Genomic DNA, 26,410 nt, shown 5'->3' on the forward strand with positions numbered 1-26,410 from the left:
CAGGAGGACAGAGGTGTTAGGGAGCAGCCAAGGCATCAAAGAGTATCAAAAGGCTTTGAAAGGTATCACAAAGTGACAGCCAGGAAGACTGGGATTATCATGAGCAGCAACCTGGATGCTAGAGATTATTTGCTCCCATACAAAATGGTAGAGATCTTGCTGCAGACATCCCAAAGCCAGTCAAAATGGGAACCCAGAGCTCTGCCTGCATGAACCCCACAGCCAGAGTGTTGCAAGCTGAGCTGCCTTGCTGTTTGTTGCATTCATCGCAATCACTGTGAATGAATACTCAGAATGCAGTCAAGGCGATAATTGAGCATGAGTGACTTTATTCAATAAAAGACAGGAGGGCTTGAGAGGTCAGGGGTGAAGATGGGACCCCTCTTGTCAAGATGAGAGTGGCTCAGAGCTTGTGCTGCTGCCTGGTGCCTGGGACTGGTAGCCTGACTCTAAGTCCCCATCTAAGATGCTCAGCTTCACCTCACTGATGCTGACCTGCTCCTGCATGGTGGTGCTGCTGCTGGGGCACTCGGGCTGTGCTTGGGATGGGCAGCACTGCAAAGGCACTGGGTCACAATCCAGGCAGGTGACTGCTGTGTCTGGCAGGCTCAGGTCAGCATCTTCAGCAGAGCCAGGAGATATGAGAGCATGAACATGGATGAGCCCCTGGTGTCCATCACTGTTACCATGTGGAAGGCTGTCATCCGAATTGCAGCGATTCGTGCTTAATAAGAACTCTCCATTGATGGAAACACACTGCACATCACTACTTGGTTTGGATCTTTGGGGTTGACAAGGGCTCGAATCACCTAGGAAGGCATAGAAACACAAGGGTTAGTGTCAAACGTTTGCAAGTTGAATCATGAAAGGTTGTTGATATTTGGTAATAGAGTGGCGGCAGGAAGAAGCAAATAGGCTTCAAGCAACAGAGCCACTGTCTTGAAAGTGATCCTCGTGCAGGTCCAGCTCGTGTGTTGTTTCACTGTAATCTGCTTCTTTGGGTCTACCTAGTGGGCAGCAGCACTCGAGCTGTTACTGATATCATTGAAAAGAACTGGAGACAATTGTTCTATTCCTAAGAGCTTCAAGGTGCCTAGAAGCACAAATAGAAACCAGCAGTATTTCATCACTTCACCAAAAGGAAGGTCAAACACCTGAGCTGTGAAGAGCAGTTACAGAACCTATGCATAAGATCACACCAGACATACTTTGTTCTAACAACAGTTATGGCACATAGTCCATTTCCTTCAATATTCCCAAAATGAAATGATGTGGAGCATTACAGGGAAAGAAACACTGCACACAGACACTATGACCCTGATTATACTCAAGCAGCAGACTTAAAACAAGTCAGAGTTTTAGATTCCAGGATATTGCAGGACCTATCATGTGTGAAATTCAGTTACACAACAGTGCCTAGGTGCCTGCGTTTCAAGCAACTTTCAGATCACAGCCATGTAAAATAAAAACAAATTCAGTGCAGAAATAGCAAGCCTGTACCTTAATACTCATGAGATTATCCATTTTTTATAGCACTCTGACTAAGTTCTAAAACTTGCTCATCCCAGTTCACTTCAACAATTTCCACCAATTCAAGCAATGCAGTTCTGAGATCCTGTGTATGTTAGGCAGATAGAATTGAACAGTGCAGAAATAATCTCTGACAGCTTTAAGAGCTCTGTTCTGCTTACAAACTCTCAGTCCAAAACTATTCTCAGTTTTAAGGCAATGAACACCTGAAGCAGTTGGATCATCTGCCATTTGCCGCATTCTGCTTCTTGGCATCATGATTAGCACAAAGGGTTTTCTGCTGTCCTGCAGAGATGGACAAAGTCCTGCTTACAAATGGACCAAGTTTCAGTGTACAGCAGAGTTTGTACCAGACTAAAAAGCCACGTCATTCAATTCATGTGCTCAGGTTGTTATGCACTCCGAAAGGAAACAGAACTGACTGTTGAATTCTGAAGTCAATTTGTGGGGTCCTACATTACCTCCTGATTCTGGAAGAGGAAATTCTAATAGCAAATGCAGAACTTTGATCTTTGTAGACATGAGAAGAGCTGGCATTTAGGAACATTCATTTCAGGGAAATCAAATGATGTGTCTATATTTTTACTACAGATAGTATAGGGAGCAGCCAGTTGAAGAACCAGATACAAAAAAATCCAGCCCATTGGCAGGAAAATACTTCTCCTTAAATTCTGTATGTTATCATGGTATAGAATCAGGCTACAGTGCCACATAGGCCAACCAAGCGTAGAACCAAATCCACAAAATACTGGTAGACAAAGCAGCAAAAACAGGGACAATATTCAGCAGACAGGCCTTTCTACCCACAGCTCAGCATGTTCTGCCATCCGAAAAGCAAGGCCTCTTGTCAAGCTCTGCTATTTCCCTTCTCAGTGTATTCTAGCACCACTGATACCCACTGGTATCCTCCTGTAGAGTGCCATCATATTGTCATCATCCAAAGGGAAAACCCACACAGCAGAGCATACAGCACTACACCCATGCTCCAAATATCCACCTGAGAAACAAAAAGACAAGCTTACAAACCTGAAGCACCTCAAATGGCTTCCTGACAGACTGGATTGTCTGTCCTTGCCAAAGCCCACATATAGCCCATGAAAAGCTGGCTCTTTCCCTCAGGAAAAAAAAACCTTATCGTCCCAGAGAAAGCATATAACCCTCATTCAATTGCCCTTTCACTCAGCTTAGAGCACTACTAAAACCAGCACCTTCACCTTAGCTCATCACACTGCTGCAGTTCCTTTTACAAGGATTTCACTGGCAAAAATGAAATCAAAGCAGTCACAAGGGATTTAGCACAGTTACGTGTTACTGGCTACGAGAGCTGTCAGCACAGTCACCTGTCAGGCTTTGCTGCTGTTCTCTTTATGTAGAGGCACAACAAGGTTCAGACACCTCACAGTGCAATTCTCACTTTGACTGTAAAGAAAAAGGAGGCTTGAAAAGCAGCGTGTGGAAAACAAAGAAACAAGAATTAGAACAACAGTGGGGCCATGGCACTTGTAGGAATTGCTCCGCCTTTAACAGCAGAGCGATTCAAGAAGTACGAGGGCATCCCAAACCAGACCAGATTGGACAGATTAACAACTGCAAGTAGTGGGTTCCAAAATTCCAGACATGAAATCAAAGCTGGAAAAACTCTTCACATTTTCATCTCTCAATTTTTAGTACATTGTGCATTACAACGGAAACAATTCTTCACATACAACTTGGAAGCTAAAGACAAGTCTGACAAAACAGACTGCACAGAAATGATGGATAATTAACAGAGCAAGTTGCTCTTTCAAACACTTAGTAATAGAAAGAGATCTCTGAAGTTGCTGTTCTGTAGAGCCCCAAAGCAGTCGCTTGAGGCAGTTCAGGATTAGCCTGAGACGAACCAGCCAGCTGTGTGAACTGAGACCAATTGCACTTCTTCTATTTTACTTTCATTCTATGTGACCTCACTAAGCAAATATTGTCTAAGACCATGAGTATCACATAAATGTGCAGATCTCAAGCTGCTCACTTATCTAGTACCCTTGGCATGATGCTTTATTTTCCTCAGCTATTCATCTAGATTGTGCCTGTTGATTGTGCAACAACAGCCTGTTGGTCTCGATTACCTGTAAGAGGCTTTAAATTTGGCCAGGAAAAATCATTTGAGGATAAGTAATTATCTGGGACTCAGTAAGGCAGTCTTCCCATGCTTTCATAACAGCCGAGATACACACACACACAAACTCATGGAACCCCACTGCTTTGCACAATCCTGTGCACACTCACATGTGTCATGCACTGATTTCCCAGCCAGTCCTCATGGGGTCTATTACTTAGGACAGGAGTGCAGGGGAGCAGCCAGAAGCTGTTTGCATTCCCTGCTGTCTGCTGGGCAGCTTTGCTGGAGATGCTTGAGTTGCTTTGTTTTTCCTTGGGAGGTGGGAAGGAGCTTTGGGTTGGAGGCACATCCCGTGCCAGAGCATCCCAATGGCACGTGTGGGGCACTGATCTGCAGCAGATGAAGGGGAGGAGGTCCCAGCACAGCTCTGCACCATGCTCTGCCACACTGGGCAGCTTGTTCCTGGCTCAGCAGCGCCATCAGACAAGGAGCAGGGAAGGAAATCAAGGATGGGGGGTACCATCAAACGCAGTTAGTGCATGCCTGTGCAAGACAAACAGACCCAGAGCTTGCGGGTTGTTCCTGCTTTTGTAGCATTTGTGTGCTGTAGCTGAGCAAAAGGTTCTGCTGCTTGAATCTTCTTCTGCAAGAGCCACCTACCGGTAAATGTCTGCGGGGATGGAGGATGTGACAGAAAGCATTTGTCTCCATGACAGCGTAGTTACACTTGGTCTAGAGAGTGAGAGAGGCAGGCAGCACTGCCTGATGTTGGTCAGGGCGAGCTCCTCCTGCCGCATCACGATGATGGCAGGGCTGGAGATGATCTGCAGGGACAGCTCACAGGTGAGAGCCAGGAATGGACACGGCGGGAGGACAGAGGTGTTAGGGAGCAGCCACGGCAACAAAGAGCATCAAAAGGCCCTGAAAAGCATCACAGAGCTACAGCCGGGAAGCTTGGGGTTTTCATGAGCAGCATCCAGGATGCTAGAGACTATTTGCTGCCATACACAACGGCAGCAGAGCTCTTGCTGCAGGCATCCCAAAGTCAGGCAAAATGGGAACACACCCAGAGCTCGGCCGCACAAACCCCACAGCCAGAGTGTTGTAAGCTGAGCTGCCTTGATGTTTCTTGCACTCATCCCAATCTCTGCGAATGAAAACTCGGAATTCAGTCAAGGCGTTGATTGAGCACGAGCGTGCCTTTATTCAATAGGAGAAAGGAGGGGGTGTGAGGTCTGGAGGAAAGATGGGACTCATCCTCTCTTGTAATCATGAGAGCTGCTCAGAGCCTGTGCTGTTGCCCGGAGCCTGGGACTCGTGTCCTGATTCTGTGCCCCCCTGCGAGATGCTCAGCTTCTCCTCGGTGATGCTGACCTGAGCCTGCATGGTGGTGCTGCTGTCGGGGCACTCAGGCTGTGCTTGGGCTGGGCTGCACTGCAGAGACATTGAGTCCAGGCTGGTGCCTGAGGTGTCTGGTGGGCTCAGGTCAGCAGCTTCAGTAGGGATGGGATGAATGAAGGCTTCAACCTGGAATTTATCTCCAATCTACTTTTAATACCTTCATTCGATCAAAATCTACTGTCAATACCTTCAAAACAAAATGATGCTTTGGGAAACAGAACTTGCAGGCTGAGAGATAAAGCCAAGGTCTTTAGATAAAAATGAGAAAAGATTTTGCTTGTCATTTCGTAACTGTGATGAAATTCGTAATTTTTGTTTGAGCTACATTTTGATAGAATAATGTGGTCGTAATGTGCTTGACTACAAGCATGATTTCCACGTAAAGCTGACTCTTAGCAGGAACTCTGTTTCCTTTAGAAGCAGTGAACCCTGGTAGCGAACAGCTTTTCTTACTTCTAAAGACCCTGTCAACCCAGCACAGGACATGCAGTTTGCTAGCATTAAAGAACAAGTTTGTATTTTCCTTGTAAGCAATGTCGGAAGAGAAAGACAACACACATTTCAGAACCATTTTGGCCCCAGTAAAAGTGATGCCACGGAAGAGCTCCATCAAAACTTATGCAAAAACATAAGTTCAAGTGGGCAAGGCCTTATGAAAATCTTCCACACAACTCAATGGAGATTGGGGTGGGTGGGTTTATGAATAAGAATCCTTAAGAATTTTCTTCTAAGAGACTTAAGAACTGTCAATATATATATATAAAGAATATAAACACTAATTCTGTTACTACAAATAAATATATCCAAAGGGTTAGGAGACCAACCCGATCATATCACAAGCTCTTTGATGACTGTAAACGCAGTCATCAATACGCAGAAAAAGATTTAAATAGATTAATATGAATGAGTACAAATGTACAGAAAGAACAACTAGGAATAAAGGTGGAGAAATGAAGGCACAAAGTGAGACGAGTCTGGCAAAAATATCACACAGAAAAGGATGCAATTCTTTCAATTTATTAGTAGCAAAAAGCTGCATAATAAGTCCTAGTTTGCTCCTCATCAGAGAAGCAAATCCTATTGATAAGGTTGTGAGGAGAGATTTTGCATCAGTTTTCATAAAAAGGTCAACTGTGATGAATTAAGGTTGTTAAGAACTAACAAAGAAGTAAAAAAAAAAAAAAGGCCTAGAATACAAAAGTAATAGGGTAGAGAAGATACATAGCTTAGATCTCTCCGAATGAGCTGAATCTGCTATATTCCTACTGCATTTCTAAGGGACTGACTCAATCAATCTCAAAGCTGTTAACGATTATGTTTTTAGAACTTAGGAAAGCCTGGTGATGAACCAGATAACTGATACAATGTACAGACTTCTTTTGAAGAGAGGAAAAAAAAAGGGGGGGGAGATGATGAAAAATGATAGACCTGTCAGCTTAACTCCAGGTCCTCAGAAGAAAGAAACAGTTTAGAACAACTTAGAAGAGATAGGTATCATTCAACACACCTTTGTCAGGAACAAATTACTATTAATGATTCTAATTTACCCCTGTGAGAAGGTGTCAGAGCAACACAGAGTGGACGAGATGCCAAGAGAGTTTCCAAAACTTTACTAAATTCTCAGGCCAGATAAGCAGCATGGTTTAGATGAGCTATAGAAGGATGAACATCTGTAGGTTGCTCCAAAAATAATGCCTCCTATTTATTTCCACGGACATCACAGTAGATACAAAGAGCACAATAACACTGCTTGATAGAGTAAATTCTCAGCTACTAAACACTATTTCTCAACTCAGATGCTAGCATTAGCTATGCATTTTCACCAGCAGTGAACAAGAGCCTGCAGGTCGCACTTAAAAAATCTGCATGGCCATCTGGAACACAGCTTGTCTTTCACATCACTGTCACCAGTGCTGAAATGTACCATTCACTGCCTCACTGTACTCACATCCACTGATTGGTCACTGTACATGTCCAGCAAACGTCAATGGATGCCATTTTTTCTGCACAGAGAAATTCAGTTCCATTCCTTTGCTTCATGTGCACTTCCATGACAGATGCTATTTTGCCTCTGCTGCCACTTATCACACAGCAACAAAACAGAAGGGGATCCTGGTGGGAAGGTTCAAACTCTACTGCCATACCACCAACATCTGCCTCTGACATCCTCAACCAACATAATAAAATAGGAGGCTTTACTTTCAGAGCAGCTCTTATAAAAATTGCTTAGAAAAAGTACTCTGAAAGTAGCTCTCAGTCTCGCTGTCAAAATGCATAGCTGTTCTAAATGATCTTCTGCAGGACCTGGTCACAGAATTGGTACAATCCAATATTTTTATTAAAGATTTAGATGAAATAGAAAGTATGTTAATTTGATTTGTGGATGAAACCAATGTAAGACAAGTTTGCATTGGAATTCAAAATCATTTTGACAAACTGGAAAAGCAGCCTGAAGTAAACAACTGCAATTCAATAGGGTCAACTACAAGCTACTACAGTCAGGCAGGAATAATCAATGCTACAGACACATGAACGAGGAGCAATGACAAGGTAGCATTTCTACTGGAAAACGACAACATTCTGCACTGCTGAAGACTGCAAGCTGCATGTGAGCCAGCCACTCATGTACCAAAGTGCAGATACAATTCTGGCTGGGTATTAAAAAAAACCTGTACGCTGGCAGGACACACAAATTAATCTGTTCTCTCTGCACTGTTAATCTCTCTGTTAGAATTCTGTTTCCAGACTCAGGAAGCAATTCACAGGGAGACTTGGCACAACTGAAAAAGGTCCAGAGGACATCACTGAAAAGCAAATAAGCTTCTTCCTATGGCTAGTCTAGGTAAGACAAAGAATATATATGGCAAGGACTTCCTATGGCAAGATAGGACTTAAGACAGACAGACAGTTCTAAACATGAGAGTTGTATGAGCTGGAACAGATTACTTACAGAGTCTGGTAATCCCAATATTAGAGATCTCTACAGAAAACTTAGACTAACCTATCAGAAATGATGCAGCTAAGTTGAAGAAAAAAGATGGCTGGTGGAGGTCACCGCCAGCCATTAGCTTCATTAATTTTATGCAACCACAACTAATATGTAGGAACAATAATTCCAACATTAACTGGCAGAGAAAAGGCAAAGGAGTAACAGGACATTTAGAGGACACTTCTGCTAGAACAGCACAGGACAACTTTGATTGGGAATGAGATGTGTTGGTAAGATACCCAAGACTGGAAAATCAATCGCTATTGGACACAGCAGTATTTAAAACCAAATCACTGTAAGGTCAGAAAACAAAAAGATGAGAAAGTATAATCCTGTATCAATATGCACCAATGGAATCAGGCAGTATAAAATGAAAGCTTGAATAAAACTTGCCTATGGTACTGTTAAACCTAGGAGGATTACAGGTCACTCCTTGCAACCTCACTCCTCCTCACAGAAACTCCAGAGAAGATCAAAATGAACAGAATTAGAATGAGCTTTCATTGATGAGCCGTTAGGAACAAATAGATTACTGAAAGCTGTGTACATTTTATCAGCAGCAACCAGGTTTGGCAGGGCTGTTATCGCTGGGTCTTAGTTTATAGAGGTATAGATGAAGGGGAGAGGCCATCTGGGCAGAGCTGCCAAGTGAATCATAACAGATCAGGAGCACAGGGCTTCCCTTCAGAAGGCTGAGCTGGGAACATCGTATTGGGAATTCTTTCTCTTACCAATTTCATCTGATCTCTTCTCTCTAAATCCCTTTTCTATTCCAGGCTTTGTTTCTCTGGGGCCACTTATAACACTCCTTTGTTGTGACTGAAGGAAGGAAACAAAAGAAGCAGGAAAGCATTTTGCTGTATTAAAAGCACAAAGATGGAATGTTTTGTTGACTGAATGTGCACTCTGCATTCTTAACTGTTCTGATCCAAAGCACAGTAAAGTCTTCAGTTGCCTTGGGTCACATTCACAGTACAAGTCAATATTTCATCAGTCTGGTATGGATTACAGAGGACTGAATTATCTCAGCATAAATTCTGGATTGCATTTTATATAGTCCATGGACCTGATATCTCCTTTCACTTTCCTACCTGCATTTTAGCAAAGGCTGCAGGTAGGTGTCATTCAGTAGGGTTTCAATAGACACGTTTCCAGGTCTCATACTGATAGGAAGGTTAGACTCTACAATACAAAGAACAGATTACAGCCATAAACTATGCCTTCTCTTCCACCCTCATCTCCACTCCCCAGTATGATACCTTATTTAACTTATAATTGCAGTACGATTTTTCTTTTGGGGTTGGGATTCTTATCAACTCCACCATTAAGCAAGTGGAATAAACTATATCAGGGCAAACTACAGGCAGGTAAAAATAACGTCTGCAATCTCTTTTCTAGAAATGAATTAGCTCTGGTGCTATAAAATCTCTAACAAGTTGGATTAAAAGACAGACTCCTCTTACATCTTTATTCCCAACAGAAATAGCACTGCTACTGCTGGGAGATTTATTCATGTCACAACCAAAGCACTTCACATTCCCAAGAAGACCAAGTCCTTTGGCTTATACCTCTTGTGACATCCTCAATACATTACCCTTTCCATCCACAGACCAGGGTATATTAGAGATTAATACAGCTCAGCAACTCAAAACACACAGATTGTCAGTCTCAGTAATCAGCCTGAAGAATTTAGAGGACAGTTGTTATTTACTGAAAGTGATAAGAGACCCAGCAGAACACTTAACTCTAAATAAACAATGTGGAAACTTCACTACCCAGAAAGTCCTAAGTGGCAAATACACAGCTCAGATGTTCCTGAATATGGTTTGATTGCATCCATGCTGTGAGGCAGCAAAAGCAAAGGGAGGGAAAGCTTAAGTGAGAAGGCAGGGGGCCCTTCTCACATGGATCTGCTCTCGGTGTTTAGCACTGGTTTGTTAGTTCATTAAGAGTGTGTTAGAAATCAGTCTCTCCATGCTTCTCACCAGCTCCATCGTGCAACAGCGTGGCATTTATTACAATGCACTACTCAGTAATGGGGCCTTCTGGCATGTGAGCAGCAAGGGGTCATACAGAGCCTGAAGGGAGCTGGCAGGGGCTTTGTGCAGCACAGAAGTAACTGCAGAGACAGTTCTTTGCTTCTCTCATAAGTTTCCCTGTAGAGAAGTGTCCCATTAGAACAGTAAGAAGACGGCAACCAAACCCCATCTCCTTAGAAACATGCAATGATTTACCTATTCTACCCTACCACAATGAAGTGCTTTAGCACTTTACCTATCTTAAGCTTGTATTGGTTTCTGCTCACCCTAACGCTGGAAATAAACCCATTCTCCAACAAGCTGTTGCTGCTCACACAAGGACTTGTGATGGAGCTCTAAAAATAGCCAAGTGGCACAACAGAGAGAGCTCCTGCATTCACGCCAACACCAGGATCCAGAGCCCAGGGAGCTGAAAGGGCTGATAATAGCCTCCATCGCTGGGCACTAAGTGGTTAGGCTTTGCCAGCTGCTGAATTCCTGCCAGCCATATGTCTGATATCCTATAATAACCAGCCAGATGTTGGGCTAAGGTAAAGCCTGACAGAGTTCAGAAGGAAAACGGTGTGCCTGCCTCTCATGATCAGCCCTTGCTGATCTTTGAACTCGGCTGTTATCTTGAAGGAAAGCCTCTTCTGAACTTCGGCATGAATCTAATTAATGAGTTAATTCCCTGCTAATCTATTCTCCTCTTTGTGTCCGTTTCATGATTAATTTAGTTCCAGTGAATTTCCTTTACTGACTGCAGAGTAGAAACACACTTCCTACCCTATTAATCTCCACTTCTGACCCATCAGTAGGGGACTAAACAAGGGTAAATGGCTCCATGCTTTTATTTTCTGAGCCAAGTGATTTCTAGAAACGTAAGGTGGAAGGAAGTAGGGAAATTCTGCAGGCACATCATGCCACTACTGTAAGAAAAGGTGGAATAAAGGCTGTCGATTAATTGAAAATTCTGCCCAGTTACATCAACCACACATCTAACAGAGAGGAAAGAACAGCAAGGCTACACACTGCATAGGAATGTCATTCGGATGTAAAGGATCAGATAAATAGCCAAGCCCAAACACCAAGAAGATAAAATCTGTTGAGGGAAACATAGCAGGGATCTGGGTTTTGTTATTCCTGAAGTTCCAAGGCTCCCTCATATATTTCCAAAGATATTTTACTGGTGTGGAAGAGAAGATCTTAACTGGAGAATGCACAGACTTCTCTGTCTACCTCTGCCTCCAGCACTCTTGGGAAATAGAAGGAAATTTGGCCTGTTTACCTGTCTGCTGAGGTAACAGTTACTCTTTCAGCATCTAAGTCTTAGAATGAAGTCCTCTTTGCTGAAAAACGAACATAATCTGCTGTTTAAACTAATAAAAGAACAACAAACCAAAATCAACCTGCATTACTGTTAGCAGCGTACAGACATGACAGAAAGCAGCAGTAAGGCTGACATTTTCTTAGTTAAGCTAAACGACTAATAACTACCTGGAATAACACGGGGAGTGAGCACAAGGCTGCAGCTTTATACCTCTGGATCCCATTCAGGGCCAGGCTGTTTATTTCCTTTAATGCTTTACATCTGTTAGCATTAAACCACACTATCAGCTCTGATGGATTTACATGTATCTTGCTGTTGCATGCATCTCTTGAGAGGCTGAGGGATGGGAAAGGTTACCTTCCCGCAATTGCGTTCCTACCCCCATAGCTCTCATGCAGCCTTCAGGGAAGCATTAAAAAAAGAAAAAGAAAAGTAAAGAGAAGCAAAACCCAAAGAGCTTCCTTCTCCCATGAATTAAACAAAATGTTCTGAGGCTGTATAACATCCATAGGAGAAGAAACGCTGCCGGTGATCAGCATCGCAAACCTTCCTTCTGATGGCACAACGTGTCAAGGACATTTTTAATGAGGGATCAAGGACACTGCTTCTTGAGAGTCATCTTGTTTAAGCTGTGCTAACTGTGGCTTTCTTAGCATGCAAACCCAGCACCTCACAAGAGAGGCAGGAAAGCACCACAAGGCAAAGAAGTATCCTGCTTGCAAGGCTGTTCCTGTCATACCTGCAGGGGAAATAATCTCAGATGTTGCAGAGAGCATCTTTCTATTGATCCTTCCCCAACAGCCGTTAACTTAGAGCCACTCAGTAAGGAGATGGAAATGCCAGAAATGAGGAAAAATACACCAAAATAAGCAGAGACCTGTAGTGAGCCTATCCATTATCCACTTTCTGATAAACCCCAGTCCATATGACAGAAACTACACTTCTGAGAAGCCTAAGGAATCAGTGGATGCTGCATTACAGAAGAGTCTTTCAGATATCTGACACTGCTGGGAATAAACTCCTGATGGACCACGACCAAAAGAAGGACATGAGCTAGCAAAGAGAACAAAGATCAGAAGTTATGCAGGGATGCTGAGTACACTGCTCCCAGTTTCTCTCTATCTCCAGGTGCTGGGTCATGCATGACTAGATTTCCCAAGCAGTACCTGGTGTATGGCCAGCAGCAGCAGTATTAGAGGCTTAGCTTTCAGGCCTTGCTCTCCAGGGACTTCCTCCACTTGGAGCAGAGGCTTTGATCCTGAGTAGTACATTTGCACAAAAAGAACCTGGGTATGATTTTAAAGAGAGAGAGAGAGAAAAGTGAACACAAGCTTTGCTTCTGCATCTTATGTCTCCAATCTGCTCCTTGAAAATGGCAAAGACATCTCAGACATATTGTCAAAGGACCCAACTAATTTTTCAGCCTAATCCATTCTTTGTATCTCCATGAAAAAATAATATATATATATATGTATATACAGAAAATTCTTGAAATTAAGGCAGTTTTTCACTTCCATGAAAGCAGGGAGGGATCTTAGGTCCCAGCTTCTTATGGGGACCCTCTATCTTATTCACTGCTCCTGTGCTGCCCACAAGCTGCCAGCATGACATCCTCATCCACTCAACTCTCTCTTTTCCATTTCATCCTTTCTGGACTAATTAGGTGAGAACCGTCTTCAAGTCAGACATAATGCTGAAATCTAAAAGATCTAAATATAAAAAGTGACATCATTTCTTACGGGCATGCATTCCCACCTGAGAGACTCTGGTTTCCTTCACAACCCCTCTTTGTGGCCAGCAATCTTCCAAGATTATTACTTAAAGATAAAATGGTTTCTCCAACACATTCATCAAATCAGGTGATGATAAGGCTGATTAATCCAGGAACCTCCATCCTTCCTGAAAACAATAAACTGCAAGGCCTACAGACAACAGGATGGAAAATATTACAAAACTTATTTTAAGAAATGCTCTGCTTTCTCTATCGAAGCCATCCTGAATTCCTGTCTTCCTACATGTTAAAGGATAACACATAGAATCACAGAACAACCCAATTTGGAAGGGACCCATAGAGATTACTGAGTCCATACTGGACCACCCAAAAATCAGATTGTATGTCTGAGTAGATAAATAAGGACGGTTCCAGAGAAGGTGATTAAAGTCATTAGAGCAATAGGAAGGCTAAAAAATATGAGTGTCTTTCGTGACCAGATGCACAAGAGAGACAATCATTGTTTACAAAATAACTGGCAATTTGGGCACTCCCAATTATTCTCTCTTACAGCAGAGGACAAAAATGCATTTGCAAAGGTGAAAGCGCAGCTGAAGAGAGGAAACATTTTCTGAGCAACACACAGCTGATCTATGAAACTCAACTGATAGACTCAAAAAGCATTAACCACTCGTACAGAAAATAAGAACATTGGAACATTTCATTAGAAAGGATTATTGTTATTATAATTACTTGGAAAGGCTATAATTTCTCACATTTCCAAGTATAAATAAATAACTGTCTGAAGATAGAAAGGCATTCCCCCATATGGTGGGAATAGTTTGTAATTGTCCACGATGGCAATTTCTTGCATCTCTCTGAAATCTCTAATGCTGGGCACTGTCAGGAAGGACTCCTGACTGGCTGAACATCGTACAATGGATCCTGTCTCATGATTCACATCTTCACAGATGAAAATACAGGTTGTGTGTTACAATGAAAAATAAGTATTAATGGGATGGAAAGCCTGACAAGACAAATCCAGGTAGCAATACCCAAATTCTTGGCTGCCCCCTGCAGTTCAAAGGAGATCAAACACTGTTTTGTTGTTTGATACTGGGAGTTTGCTTGCTATTTGAATACCTTGGACTTTTATCTTTTAATGAGATGCTGATGCTTTATGGAAGATACTGTAGAATGGCATCTTCAGAAACAATTCTGAAGTACACAGTGTAATGTAAAAACTTGTTGAGCAGCCCAGACAGAACAAACAGATTACACAGGAATAGACAGAATAGACAGGAATAGATGCTTTCTATTCCTCCCTTTATTCCTTATTTCTAATGATACTGCCCTGATAGCTCTTCTTGAATTTAGTTTCTTCCATTGCTTACTCTCCCTCCAAGCTCCAATTCCTCTAACTCTTTTTTGAAAGAGGGATTTAAGGTAGTAACTAATTGTTAATGCTTAATAGGAAGCCATTATAGTTTAACAGGTAATAAGATACCATAAATAACACTGCTGGTAATGCACTTTTAAATGGTTAAGGATGTACTTGAAAGCGTAACCACACAAAGCCTGCTTCTGTTACTTTAAAAATGAAACTCATCCTTCCAGAAATTAGCTTCACATCCATCCGAAAAACACAAGTTTTACCAAGAAGAAATGGATGCAGGATTGAGAGACATATTCAGCAAGGGACTCCGACTGCATCAGGGGAGAAACATGGAAAGAACACGCTCTAATAGCTGGAAACAGCTGTTTTTTCTTCTATCCTTTTACAGTGTACAGACCCTGCTTCTCCTTCCTGCTCTGGTGGTGGCCAGTGCTTGGCATGTTGTCTTTGCTCAGCCTGAACTACTGTTATCTACAGACTGGCCGTGGCCAAAATGGCACAGGTCTTCATCTTGTGAGTGAACTCCCCCAGTATTCATGGGAATTGGATTTGAGATTTTAGGCTTTATTTTTGTGTGTGTGTGTTCTTCAGATGTTAAGTATTCACAGAACCATACTCAGGTTGAAAGGGACCTCAAGGATCATCAAGTTCCAACCCTCTGTGAAGATCCGTATGAAGTATTAACATCACATGATCTTATCATCACATCTTTGCAGGCCCAGCTCCAGCCAAATTCTCACAAATTCTTCCTGCTAATATCTCATTTAGCTTATACATCTTAATAAACCCCCACTGTTTCTGAGACGATATAATGAATCGCCACAGGCTACAGCAGCTGGCTTACATGTTTATGCCTCTATGCATGTATGTCCATGTACATGTGTGTGCTGGGTCTAAAAACACCAACCTGCACGTATTTACCTCAGTCTCACACAATACTCCTGCCATGTCTGTCTCTCTAATATCTCATATGGCAGCAAGCAGCAGGGGCTGCGCATGAGTCACAGCCACAATACACTGCACAGCCAGAGCCTCTGACAGAATATACAATAGAGCTGAGATGTCAGTGGAGGTGGCTTTGGAGTACTTTAAAAATGCTGTTCAAGTGCCAACTTTCACCTCCAAATACGACACTTTGTTCGCCCACCCACTTTCGTTCCAAGTTAAATGTTCCTTTTACTGCAACTCGACAGCTTTAATTATGAATTTATCTGTCTTTTTCTATCCCTATAACTGTTCAGTCTCTCATTTGTCTTGCTAAGATTTTTGATATGCTCCTAGATAGCAGCTGTATACTGTCACCACAGTACAAGTGGCCTGGTCAGACTCTCATTTGCAGGCTGGGCATCAGACCAAAACCTGCAATAAGCTGTTTGCCTCGAAAGCACAAATCTCATGTGTTCCCTCTGCAGAGAAAGAACAGAGAGATGGGGACACAGTGTGCTGATGAGCATCACTGTATCAGAACCGCAATGCTTTCCTTTGCTCTTATTGCCTGAGAAACTTAAATACATATAAAATTCTGACCTGAGGAAAACGTGGATCCCACTGATGGTTTCACTGAGGATGCAGCTCCTTCTATCATATTTTGCCCACGACAGAAGACATCCATTTTAAACACTAATGTTTTAAACAGTAGCAGCACACGTAACCCTGCCGCCATCAATGCTGTGCAGGACTGATGTGTGGTAAAGCCTTCACCACCTAGCTCTGCAATAATGTTATATGGAGTGTCCTAACACTGCCTCTTAAACACCTGATCCATGGTCAACCCAAAATTGTCGCATCTGGCTGCATTCAAAATGACTGTAAGTCTAAACATATCAATCCTCTCATTATCCTTTGTGACTTCTAGGAAAGACTCTATCCCGTTCCAGTGTCAGCACTATCCTGGTCTATAAAGATCACCTCAGACGGAAGTGCATATCCCTCATAATCCAGTCTTTTGGGAGATATTTCATAACTTCATAAATTAATGTTGATTGCTTTAGAAGTAAATTTTTATCCCAGCATGTGAAGGGACCCAATGACTTCCACATTTCAAGTACGATTTTAAGGGAAAAGGACTGTACCACAGAAATACAGATGCTCCTAATCAATACGAAAATGTCTAATACCAGGCAGTAGCAATGTGCCTCACAGAAAGGGCAATGCAGAGCCCATTTGTTCTGCTGGATATATACAAGTTCATTATCGGTACTCCAATCAGATCTGTACGTGTACAGTAATTTGAATAACCTTCGATATGATAGCATGCAGTCCTTCTGTGATTCCTTTTTCTGCCATTTGCTCTTTTCATCTCATCCCTTCCTACTGCTGTTTAAATTGCTATTATTAGCTATTAAATGATAAATGAATTACCTCTGAAGTAAGCATGAATAATTGTTCCCAGCCTGAGATAGGCTTGGACTGGTATTTGGTAACAGTCAACAAGATCTGTGTGGCTCCCAAGGTTATTTCATAATAATAATAAAAATCAATAGGAAGAAAACAGGGACAGCTCCAGAAAGTGTTAATGAAAAGTTGCTGAATTACAGTGGCTCACCTGTGCACAGCTACATAAAAGCCTTCTGAATACCAAATACATTAATTATAGACTGCATTGCTCGGCTGAACCTCCACAGAATTCATTGGGCTTGTATTCTCACACTAACAAAGGAGAGACGCTGAAGAGTGCTGGATGAGAAGGATGAAGGGAGGGAGGGATGGAAGAAAGTTCATGTTCTTATTTACAAAACACAATTATCAATATATATGTACTGAGAGTAAAATCTGAATCCAGTAATAGATCTAAATCCAAAGTTGGAGGTGTTTCCTCTCATGAGCAGGCACATCAAGGTTTTACGTCAGACCCTGGACAGAAAGAAGATACTCCCCTTTTGCAGCATCTGTATGAAAGAGCACTGTAGAGTATATATGTATTTAAGCAATACCTCCTGGTAGTCATAAACTGATTCTGACTCCTTACAGTAATGTGAGTCTACCCCAGAACTCTGCAGCTGCTCTCATAGCTGACACACTCCTTTACTGTTAAAAGTTAGGCGGTGCCCTTGAAGAGTTATATGAAATACATTAGCAGCTCCTTTTGCTCCATGTTCTACACCACTAACATGACACAGTATGGCAAACACGAAACTTGGATTTACCTAATAAGCTATCACCATCACCATGCCCTTTTTGCTCAGGCATCCAAACACAGGAATATCACATTCATAGATGTTCACAAAGCAGTAGAAACTTCAAATTCCTCTAACAGCTACATAACCTGTGACCAAGCTAAAAAATGGAATCAATAAATAACCTCTCCTTCTGAAAGCTGCCCCAAGATATTTAATGTCTACAGATGATCAAGGTTAAAAATGTTCCAAATCTTTACTTAAAGAAAAATGAACGTTCAATCAAACAGAAATCTGAATCAAAACTACCAGATGATTCCTGCTGATGTTTTCCAGGGAATTAGATTCACAAAATGATGAAAGAGCCCTTTCATCTCCATGCATGTGTCAGAGGACTCCCCAGAGTCCAACCGTACAGACTGCCCCAGTGGATCAGGTACTCAGCCTGTTGGAACCATGAGGAGATGGGGCATTTGGGAGGGTGAAGCACTGTCTTGCACTCAAACACTTCAGCCAAAATTAGTTCCAGTTCATATAATTTAAACGAACAAACAAAAAACTGTAACAACAAATGAAACCCACATTCACCTGTAAGCAGAGGAAGACACAAACCAGGAAGCAAGGGAGCCATTTGCCATCACTGCACAGAACTATCATGTCGTAATTCTGCTGTTTAAATATGTGTTAAAGATGCATGAATTGAAACCAACACGCCTCGTTCCTTCTTTGTTCTTTTGCTCTTTGAACTTCCCACCTTTGGGTCTGCTTCACTCTATTTTGATCTGAATGGCATTTTGGCCACATAGCTTAAAAGATGAGCAGAATTGCTTGCACAGCCATAATCAGGCGAGGATGCATTACAGAGAAGAGATGGGAAATCCAACAGTTCAATACTATCTAGGATTGTGATGGTGCATCAATGAAGTATAGGAGAAGAGCAAGCACAGTTCCAAATGATCTACAAATCCTTCTTGTATATTATTGGATTTCCCATCCACTCACTGACCATTTTAACTGCTCACTGTATGGAAGATGAATATAACATATTCTGAGTCAGCAGAAAACACTTAATGACTTTGCAAGGGTCTGCCTCAGTATGTAAGAAACACCTCCCAAACAAAGGGCTACAACTGCTGCAGTGTTTGCAAAACACTCAAAGGCACAAATGCAAAAAGAGAATGAACAGAAGTGCCATCCGTTCAAAACATGAGGAAAAAGGGGAAAACACCCTTAACAAGGTAATGCTTTCTGAAACCTGCTCTTAGTGAGCAGTCACTTCTCATCCTCTTTGTGGTCATGAAAAATGTGAAGTTACCTGGGCAGCACTGACTTAAAACCCAATTGTTTCATAGCAAATGAGGCATGAAACTTATTATCAAAAAACATGATGTCTGAAGTACATGCTGTCATTTTGTTTTCCCAGAAGACAGCTTCCGAATGCCTGAACTGACTGCAAGACATGGCTGGAAATACAAGAATTAGTGGCTCTTCTTGAGCAAAAGCAGAGTTGTGAGGCCAACATCTACAGCACTGTATCTTTGTGAGATAAGAGAGTAAAATGCCTCTACAATCAACTGATACATTACCTTGTTTTTCAGAAGATGGCTGCAAAATGCAGTTAACCCTCCACATATTTGACATTTGACTTGGCAGAATGGTCCTTAAAACTGGCCTGCTGGTAGAGGAATAGCCTTTTGATGCAGAAAAACACCTATAAAAAGTTTCTGAAAAGAAAAACCCACAAACTACTAAGTTCTTTAGTAGGTCTTGTGCAATATGAGGGTGACGGCACCTAAACAAGTGTGAGAGTTAAGGAGAAATGCCCCAGGGGCACAGGATGCTAACTAAAAGCTGGCTGATACCTTGAACAATTTAACCACTAGACAGGCAGTTATGAGAATTGTATTAGGATGATCAAGAGTTTGTTCCATCCCCAGATGCATCTATGCTTCTGAAGTTTGCAGGATGTTCTCTGGATGATATTCTTTTTGGAAACATTTAAAGAATCACTTGTTTTTGTCTTCAACTAATAATCATGGGAAGCAATATATTAGGTACCAACAACCTTTGGAGTACTGGTTCCAGGACTCTGCTAGCACATCATTTACATACCATTTAAACAGAGCTAAAACAAAAGTCCCCTTACTAGACTTTCCCCAGTTTTAGAAAGGTACAGCATTGAGTAGAGCATTGAGTAGGAAGTAAATAGGAGGTTTTTGTGGAGAGAGAATATCTGAGTAAGGAACTTGCAGTGTACTGTAGAGATTTCAGAGTTAAACTATTTCCACACAGTCAAGCACTTTCAGGTAATCCAGAATCCTATGATCTCACTGCATCTCATGGCAATAATCTCAGTAGTTACCTGTTGGTCTTTAAGACAGCTGCCCTTAGAGAACCAGAGATGAAGAGTTGTTATGTGAATTTCATGTTCTCCAAGGATTTCCAGGTTCTGGGGGAAATACTCTACTGTTCTATTAGTAATGTAGCCCCAGAGACAAAAATTCAACTCCCTTTTTGCTTATTTTCAGATATAGCTACTTTGTTACCCTGCCTCTGCTGGGAACTTACTACACAGTTAATGCTCCTGAATGACTTCATATACTGTATGTGCTAGACTGAGGTCAAGAAGGAATTCTTGCCTGTGTTCCAAAATACATTTTGTTAGGACCACTAAAGGTTTAGCACACCTTTCTTCGGCTCACTGGAGACTGTACACTGAACACTATGAAATCAGGTGGGAGAAATCCCCCATTCACACAAGATGCCTCCATTAGACCAGTCATTTCCCCAGTAGCTATTACCTTGCTTCGATCTACCGCTCACTGACTCTGACAGAGCAAATAGTTTATTCTAGAGAAGTAGCCAGTGTCCAGCCTGCTCCTTCATCCTCCTCACAGCAGTAGCGGAAAAGTAAGGCTGCAAAATGCCCTGAGCAGAGAGAGCTCTAAGAGGAAAATTAAAAGACACATCCAGTTATAAACGTTGACAGGTGAAAATGTTCGCTGTTGGAGGGAGATGCTGAGATGCCAAGTCAATGCCACGCACACCAGACACCATGACAAAAAAAAAGACACAAACGCAGAACATGAACCGTAGGAGTTTCGTAACATAAAAGACCTCTGGCTTGTGATCTATGTACCTTTGCCATGAGACATATCACCTGGAAGTCAGATCTGTCCAGTACTGGATTAACTTCTCTTTCCATGGCTTGACCTGTCACCCGGAGTACTATAGAGACGGGCACTCAGAAATGCACATTTAGAAAATTAGATAGATGTATTGAACATAAGCACTGTGCAATTAATCTCACTGATCACAGCTGGAGTGGTCAGAGCAATTTCAGCATGTTTTCTGCAAAATAGAACCTTATCAACTAAATAAAGATCGTATTTTCATCAAGGTCGAGTGACAGTCATCGTTTTCTTCTGACACTGTTAATCCTGCTCTGATAGGAAACATCCATATGTGTATCTTTCTCTAGGTGAGAAAGTCAGTCAAGACAGTCTTCTGCAACACGCTCTACCAAAAACAAACTTAAGCTGCAGTCAGACCCATTGGCTCCCACTTAAACACCCACTATTCATTACACAGTACAGAGGTCTGGAAAAGGGACTGCCTGCAAGGTGTTTAAACCACCTCTGCTCACAGTGTAAAGCACACAAGAAAGACATCCCACAGTGTAACCATTTAGGTCGCTCCTGTGTAGCACCTGCAGGCCCCGAGTTCAACTCTGCTTTGGCAAAGGTACAAAAATAATTTGGGTTATTTCCATCCTCACAAGAGGAAAGCATAGAAAGTGTTCAAGTGTTTTTTGTGGTAACTACAGAAGACAACAGCACTGGTTCTAAGCTATAAACACTTCCTGCTCCTTAAACCATGAAAGACAGCTCTAGTCTTGGCAAAAGTAGACTATAATTACCATTGATGTAGTGACACACCACCAGTAAGCAGAAAGACTCTGCTGAGCTCCCTGTGCTACCTAAATGGAGAAAGACTGGATTTCATCTTTACAGAGTAAGATTAGACCGAGTGGAACCCCACACTGCAACCTCCAGTTCTGATGGATAATCAGTTTTTTATTTCATAGTCTATGCATTATTTTATTTCAAAGTCTGAGCTGGGGGAGAGGCCTGGATACAGCTGCTCTCCTGCCCATAGCAGTGTGCTCTCTTTATTCTGCATTCTTCCTTTGGTTGCTTTAGGCCTCTTATTCCCTCTAAAATCAAATTATGCAGTTCTCTTGGCGAGACTCAAAGAAACCCAGAAGCAAAATATTAATTTTCTGAATCAGAATCAATAAGCTGCACAATCCTTTTCAATGAATTATTTATCATAAAATAGAATACACTTACAAGCCAAGCCCCTTGGTCCCCACATCTCCCTTTTCCTGATCTTTTGCAAAAAGCTCCTGTAATATGGCAAATCTTTAGACAGGAGCAAACAATGTAATGTTTACTTGTACTACAAATGCCAACTAATTGCACCTAACCCATCAGAACTCCATAAATCTGCAATTCCACCCACTGGAGTGAAAATGAACAAGTAACCATCACACTGCCTTCAGCAGTGACATCCCATCCCCAGATGACACAGAACCTTGAAGGGACAGAGCGCTTTGCTTTTGACCACCACAAACAGATATGGAATGGCATGGGAGCTGTACAAGGTAAGGGATTTTTCTTTAATTCTTAACTTCTTTAAAAGTATTTGTCATTAGAGAGCTGCTATATTGGTAAAGGTTCATCGCCCACACAACATCAGGAAAAATGAAATGAATGCTCACTAACATGAAACCAACCAAAGAAAAAGGTAATGGAAAACCACACAAATGAGAGAAAGTGCTCATGGAGTTGGTATGACCAGATGGCTTATTTTCAGTGTCTGGGACAAGTCAGAGTTCAATATTTTCCTTCCCTGAAGTTACTTTCATGCAAAAACTCCTCCAGCTCTAATTCAGAATTGGAAAATCTGATTTATATCTCAAATTCATCCACCTGGCCAGGCTTCAGTAGCTCTCTCTAATGAGACACCAACGATTTCTCGGATGGTTGTCCCCAGTACTGAAACCATTTAGGATACATGTTAATTGCTTCATTTATGTGTTCATATGTACAAGTGAGCACAGCTATACAAAAGGAATGTCTCTATATTTTAGTTCTCTTTTTTTCATTGTTCCCCATAAACATTAAAAACCACGAACAAGCTTGTAAGAATGGTTTCAGGCATGAGGAACAGGTGGTGCGAATGTCAGTTAAGTATTCCTGCAGGGGGAAGACTGGAAGTTTGCTGTAAATTATGGGGGCATTTCTGCAACAGAAAACATTGGCTTTTCATTGATGAAGCTGGAAGCACTCTTTGATAACAAACCCACTGGGAACTTCAAATCATATCACATCACTCAGTTATTTTTTCCTCCATTTGTCTTGGAAAAACAATATTGCAAGAGTAAGTGCTTGCATGTAGAACTAGGAATAGCATGGTTTAGAAAGAGCACATACATTTCTGCTTCATCACAGCTGAAGCATCCCATATTCTGACCTTTACCCAGGCCAAATTCCCCACATATGAGGCAACCTCACTTGCATACATCCCATTGAACACAGGAAGCTAAGAAATGAATTTTGCAATTAGGAAAAAACACCTCCCATATGGTTGTTTGGATAATGACTTCATCACACGCACCAAAAATCACAAACCTATGCTTCATATGTCTGTAGGATACAATGCTGTGAGGAAAAGAGGAATGACTGTGCGAATCCTTGCAGAATCAGGCATACTGTTTCTAAATCATACCATCAAAGTCCTTCACCTAGAGAACATCTTCCCTGTAGGAGATTGACTCCACAGAGGAGATCTGAGGTGGACAGAGTATCACCTGAAACTTCAGTTTCCTGCTGATGAATTCACTGAGACAGTGCCATCCATATGCTCAAGTAATATTTTGAGAGGAAAATGAAATTTGTAAGGAAACTGTCACTGACCTTTGTGCCCGGTCTGTTATTGTTATCTCTTCCTCCAGATCTAGGAGTAGCGCTGCCTGAGCCATCACCTTCTTGCTGCAGGGCAAGGATTTGAGGTGCAGAATGAGCAGAGCAAGGCAAAACTTGCTTCCCATCTCCTCCAGCTCTTGAGTTCCCAGCTGCAGGCCCTGGTGGAAAAAAGGAGGAAGTTTCATTGCTGAGTGTACAAAGCGCAGGTGTTGGGAGACTGTTTTTCAGAAGGACAGCTCTTAGTATTACAGTATCACCTCATTCAGGTTCCCATACAGTCAATCATGAATTCAATGATAGCATTTGTTCTACAGGATCTATTCTAAAATAGCTTCTATTTTACAGAGGCAACAGAGGCAAGTAGTGTAACTGCTCTGGTTACTTACACTGAAGTTGTCACTGTACAAATTAGACTCATACCCCAAGAGGATCTGACTAAATACACTCTTACAAATCATTAGGTCTCATCTTTTTTCTCTCTCTAGAAGCGTCATCTCCCTAAGCAATGGGAAACAAATAGGTTTTATGACTGTAAATACTGGACAGTGGCAGAGATTAGAGAAAAAACAGTGAAGAGGGGAAGGAGGGAACATCTTTAACAAGTTATGAATTGCTTTTTAAGAAAATCAATTACAAAGTAATTGCAAAATAACAAATAACTCTGAGGAATTTCTCAGTGTATTAAAAGCCTATGTCTCTAGTAGGGACGTGCAGGCAAAGAAATGCAAAAACAGGACTGGGATTATCAACATCACCTTTCCAAGAGGACTCCTTCAAGCTGTGGATCCTCACATGGAAGAGCCCTGACTTTGAATTGTCTGTGCATGCTTTTTCACTACTTAAAAAAATAAAGACCCAACAAAAAAGTAACACATCAAGGGCCTACATAGGAGTAATCCGGTGTAATTACTGGTAGTTTCTCACAAGCAGTGAGATGGCAAGAGACCAAAAAAAACCTCCAAAACCACAAAAGAGTCACCGAAAATAACCCAAAGAAACTGCAAAATCCCTCATCTTTGGCATTTAGTGATCACATCATGTGTTACTCCTTAATGCTATCACACCAGGGGTTGAATCAATTGCTGAACAATTGCAGCCTTTGTCAGTATCAGCCCCGTGTGCTTTTGAAGCACAAACCATTTCTGCAGCCAACCTTCTGACAAGAACTCCAATCCCATTTCCAAGACTGTTTCCTTAGCAACTGCCATAAGTCCGTGCTCACAGCCCTGGCACCAGCCACAAGCACAGTGTGTGCTCCACACCAGCATGGCCTGCTCTTGACCCTTCACTCGGTGTTTGTTAGTGCACATCTTACAGGTAACAGAGCCCATATATTATATATATTATATATTATATATATATAAAATACCAGTAACTGATAACAGGGGGCTGAGCTCCAGTCTCCTGTTTCTTAGTAGTTAGTTTTGTTTTGCCTTCTTTAATTTGTTTATGTTTCCTATGTAAGGTTGCACTTATAATTTCTCTAGGATCTTCTGCACAGCTGAGAGAAATTGGGAGCCAACAGCATGGAGGTGGATGGAAAAAAGAGGCTTCCCAAGTGACCATCTACAGCTCCCTTGTAATGCTTTTTTTTGGTTCATGTTTGTTAGAGGCCACAAAATGTCTTACAAGGCGAATGCCTTCACTTCAACTCCAGCAAGTCCAGCATGTACAAATAAAATCTAACATTAAAGCAGCCCTATCTGATAACAAACACATTTTCCTATAGTAACCACATTGAAATTCTGCTTGTTTTCTCAAACTATATGAATAAATATGAATAGGTAATTATAATAATGAATAATGAACAAATAATGCATTATTTTGAGCTTGTACATATACTGAGTGGTTGGACAGCTAGATAAGCAGAGGACGTGCCTAGAAGAGCACACAAACAATATGAGAAAACAGAGCCTCCCTGCCAGGCGTAGACAAAGGACTCTGGAGATCTGACTTCTGCTCTCAGAAAGTCTCTTAAATATCTTTAAAGCAGTCAGCAAATCTCTAACACCATTTCTTCTCCCATCCTAATCACTGCAAGCTTTGCTAAGTAAGAGCCAGGTGCAATGAACTATAGTAATTATTAATAATGGGAAGAAAATAGATGAAGAGGCTTAGAGGAACCAATGGTCATTAATACAAAACAACGAGGGCCTAGCAGCTCTACATAGATTCCTCACTTCCATTATTTTACTTCAGAAGACATTTTAGTGTGGCAGTTACAATTGGCAGGTGGAAATGGTGACATTTCTGAGCAAAAATAAGTCACTTCCACAGCAAAGGAATTATTCTCTCAGGGGTAAAAAATACAAGGAACATCTTGGGGCTTTCCCTGGGGTGTATCTTAGGGTCCTGTTTCCAGGATCCAGGCAGCACACTAAATACCTATCAATCCAGGAGATGCGAATAGTGACAGTGCTAAAACTCAGCCTGTGGGCTTACAATTCCCCAGGGTTTTATTCAGGATATGAAGAGGCCTTAGGAAACTATGAACAGAGAAATAATAATAATAAAAGTATAATACACCTGAGAAGCCTCAGACAGTAAGTGCTCATGCTCTGAAGTTAGCTGCTTTATGATGGACCCATATTGCTTCGAGAACAGACAGCTCGGGAATAACAGCTGGAAACCTCAGCTAGAACATTACAAGTTAACACATTTAATTCACTTCAAACACAGGCAGTCTTTTATTTTCCAACTCAGACAATGCTCTCCCTCTTCTTCCTCAGCTCTCAGCAGAGGCAGGAGCTGGAGCTGCATTGGTGACTACCATTAAAGTGAAGATGCTGACAGAACTGATGCATCAAACTAACAGCATTAATGATATCTGC

At 41.8% G+C, this 26,410-nt stretch overlaps 1 protein-coding gene across 1 annotated transcript in view; it reads right to left on the reverse strand.

The window, feature by feature from the left end:
• Window positions 1–312: 312 nt before the first annotated feature.
• Window positions 313–26,410, reverse strand: part of LOC146759772 (cytosolic carboxypeptidase 4-like) — a 94,397-nt gene continuing 68,299 nt past the window's right edge. The window contains exons 5-6 of the mRNA XM_085509678.1: window positions 23,571–23,737; window positions 313–809 (exon numbers count right to left, since the gene is read on the reverse strand). Coding sequence (XP_085365804.1) covers window positions 806–809; window positions 23,571–23,737 — 171 coding nt within the window. The 3' untranslated portion in view covers window positions 313–805. The remainder of the gene's footprint in view (window positions 810–23,570; window positions 23,738–26,410) is intronic.

This window comes from Coturnix japonica, chromosome 9, assembly GCF_054131305.1.
Source record: "Coturnix japonica strain WE chromosome 9, WE-NBRP24, whole genome shotgun sequence".
Taxonomy (NCBI): domain Eukaryota; kingdom Metazoa; phylum Chordata; class Aves; order Galliformes; family Phasianidae; genus Coturnix; species Coturnix japonica.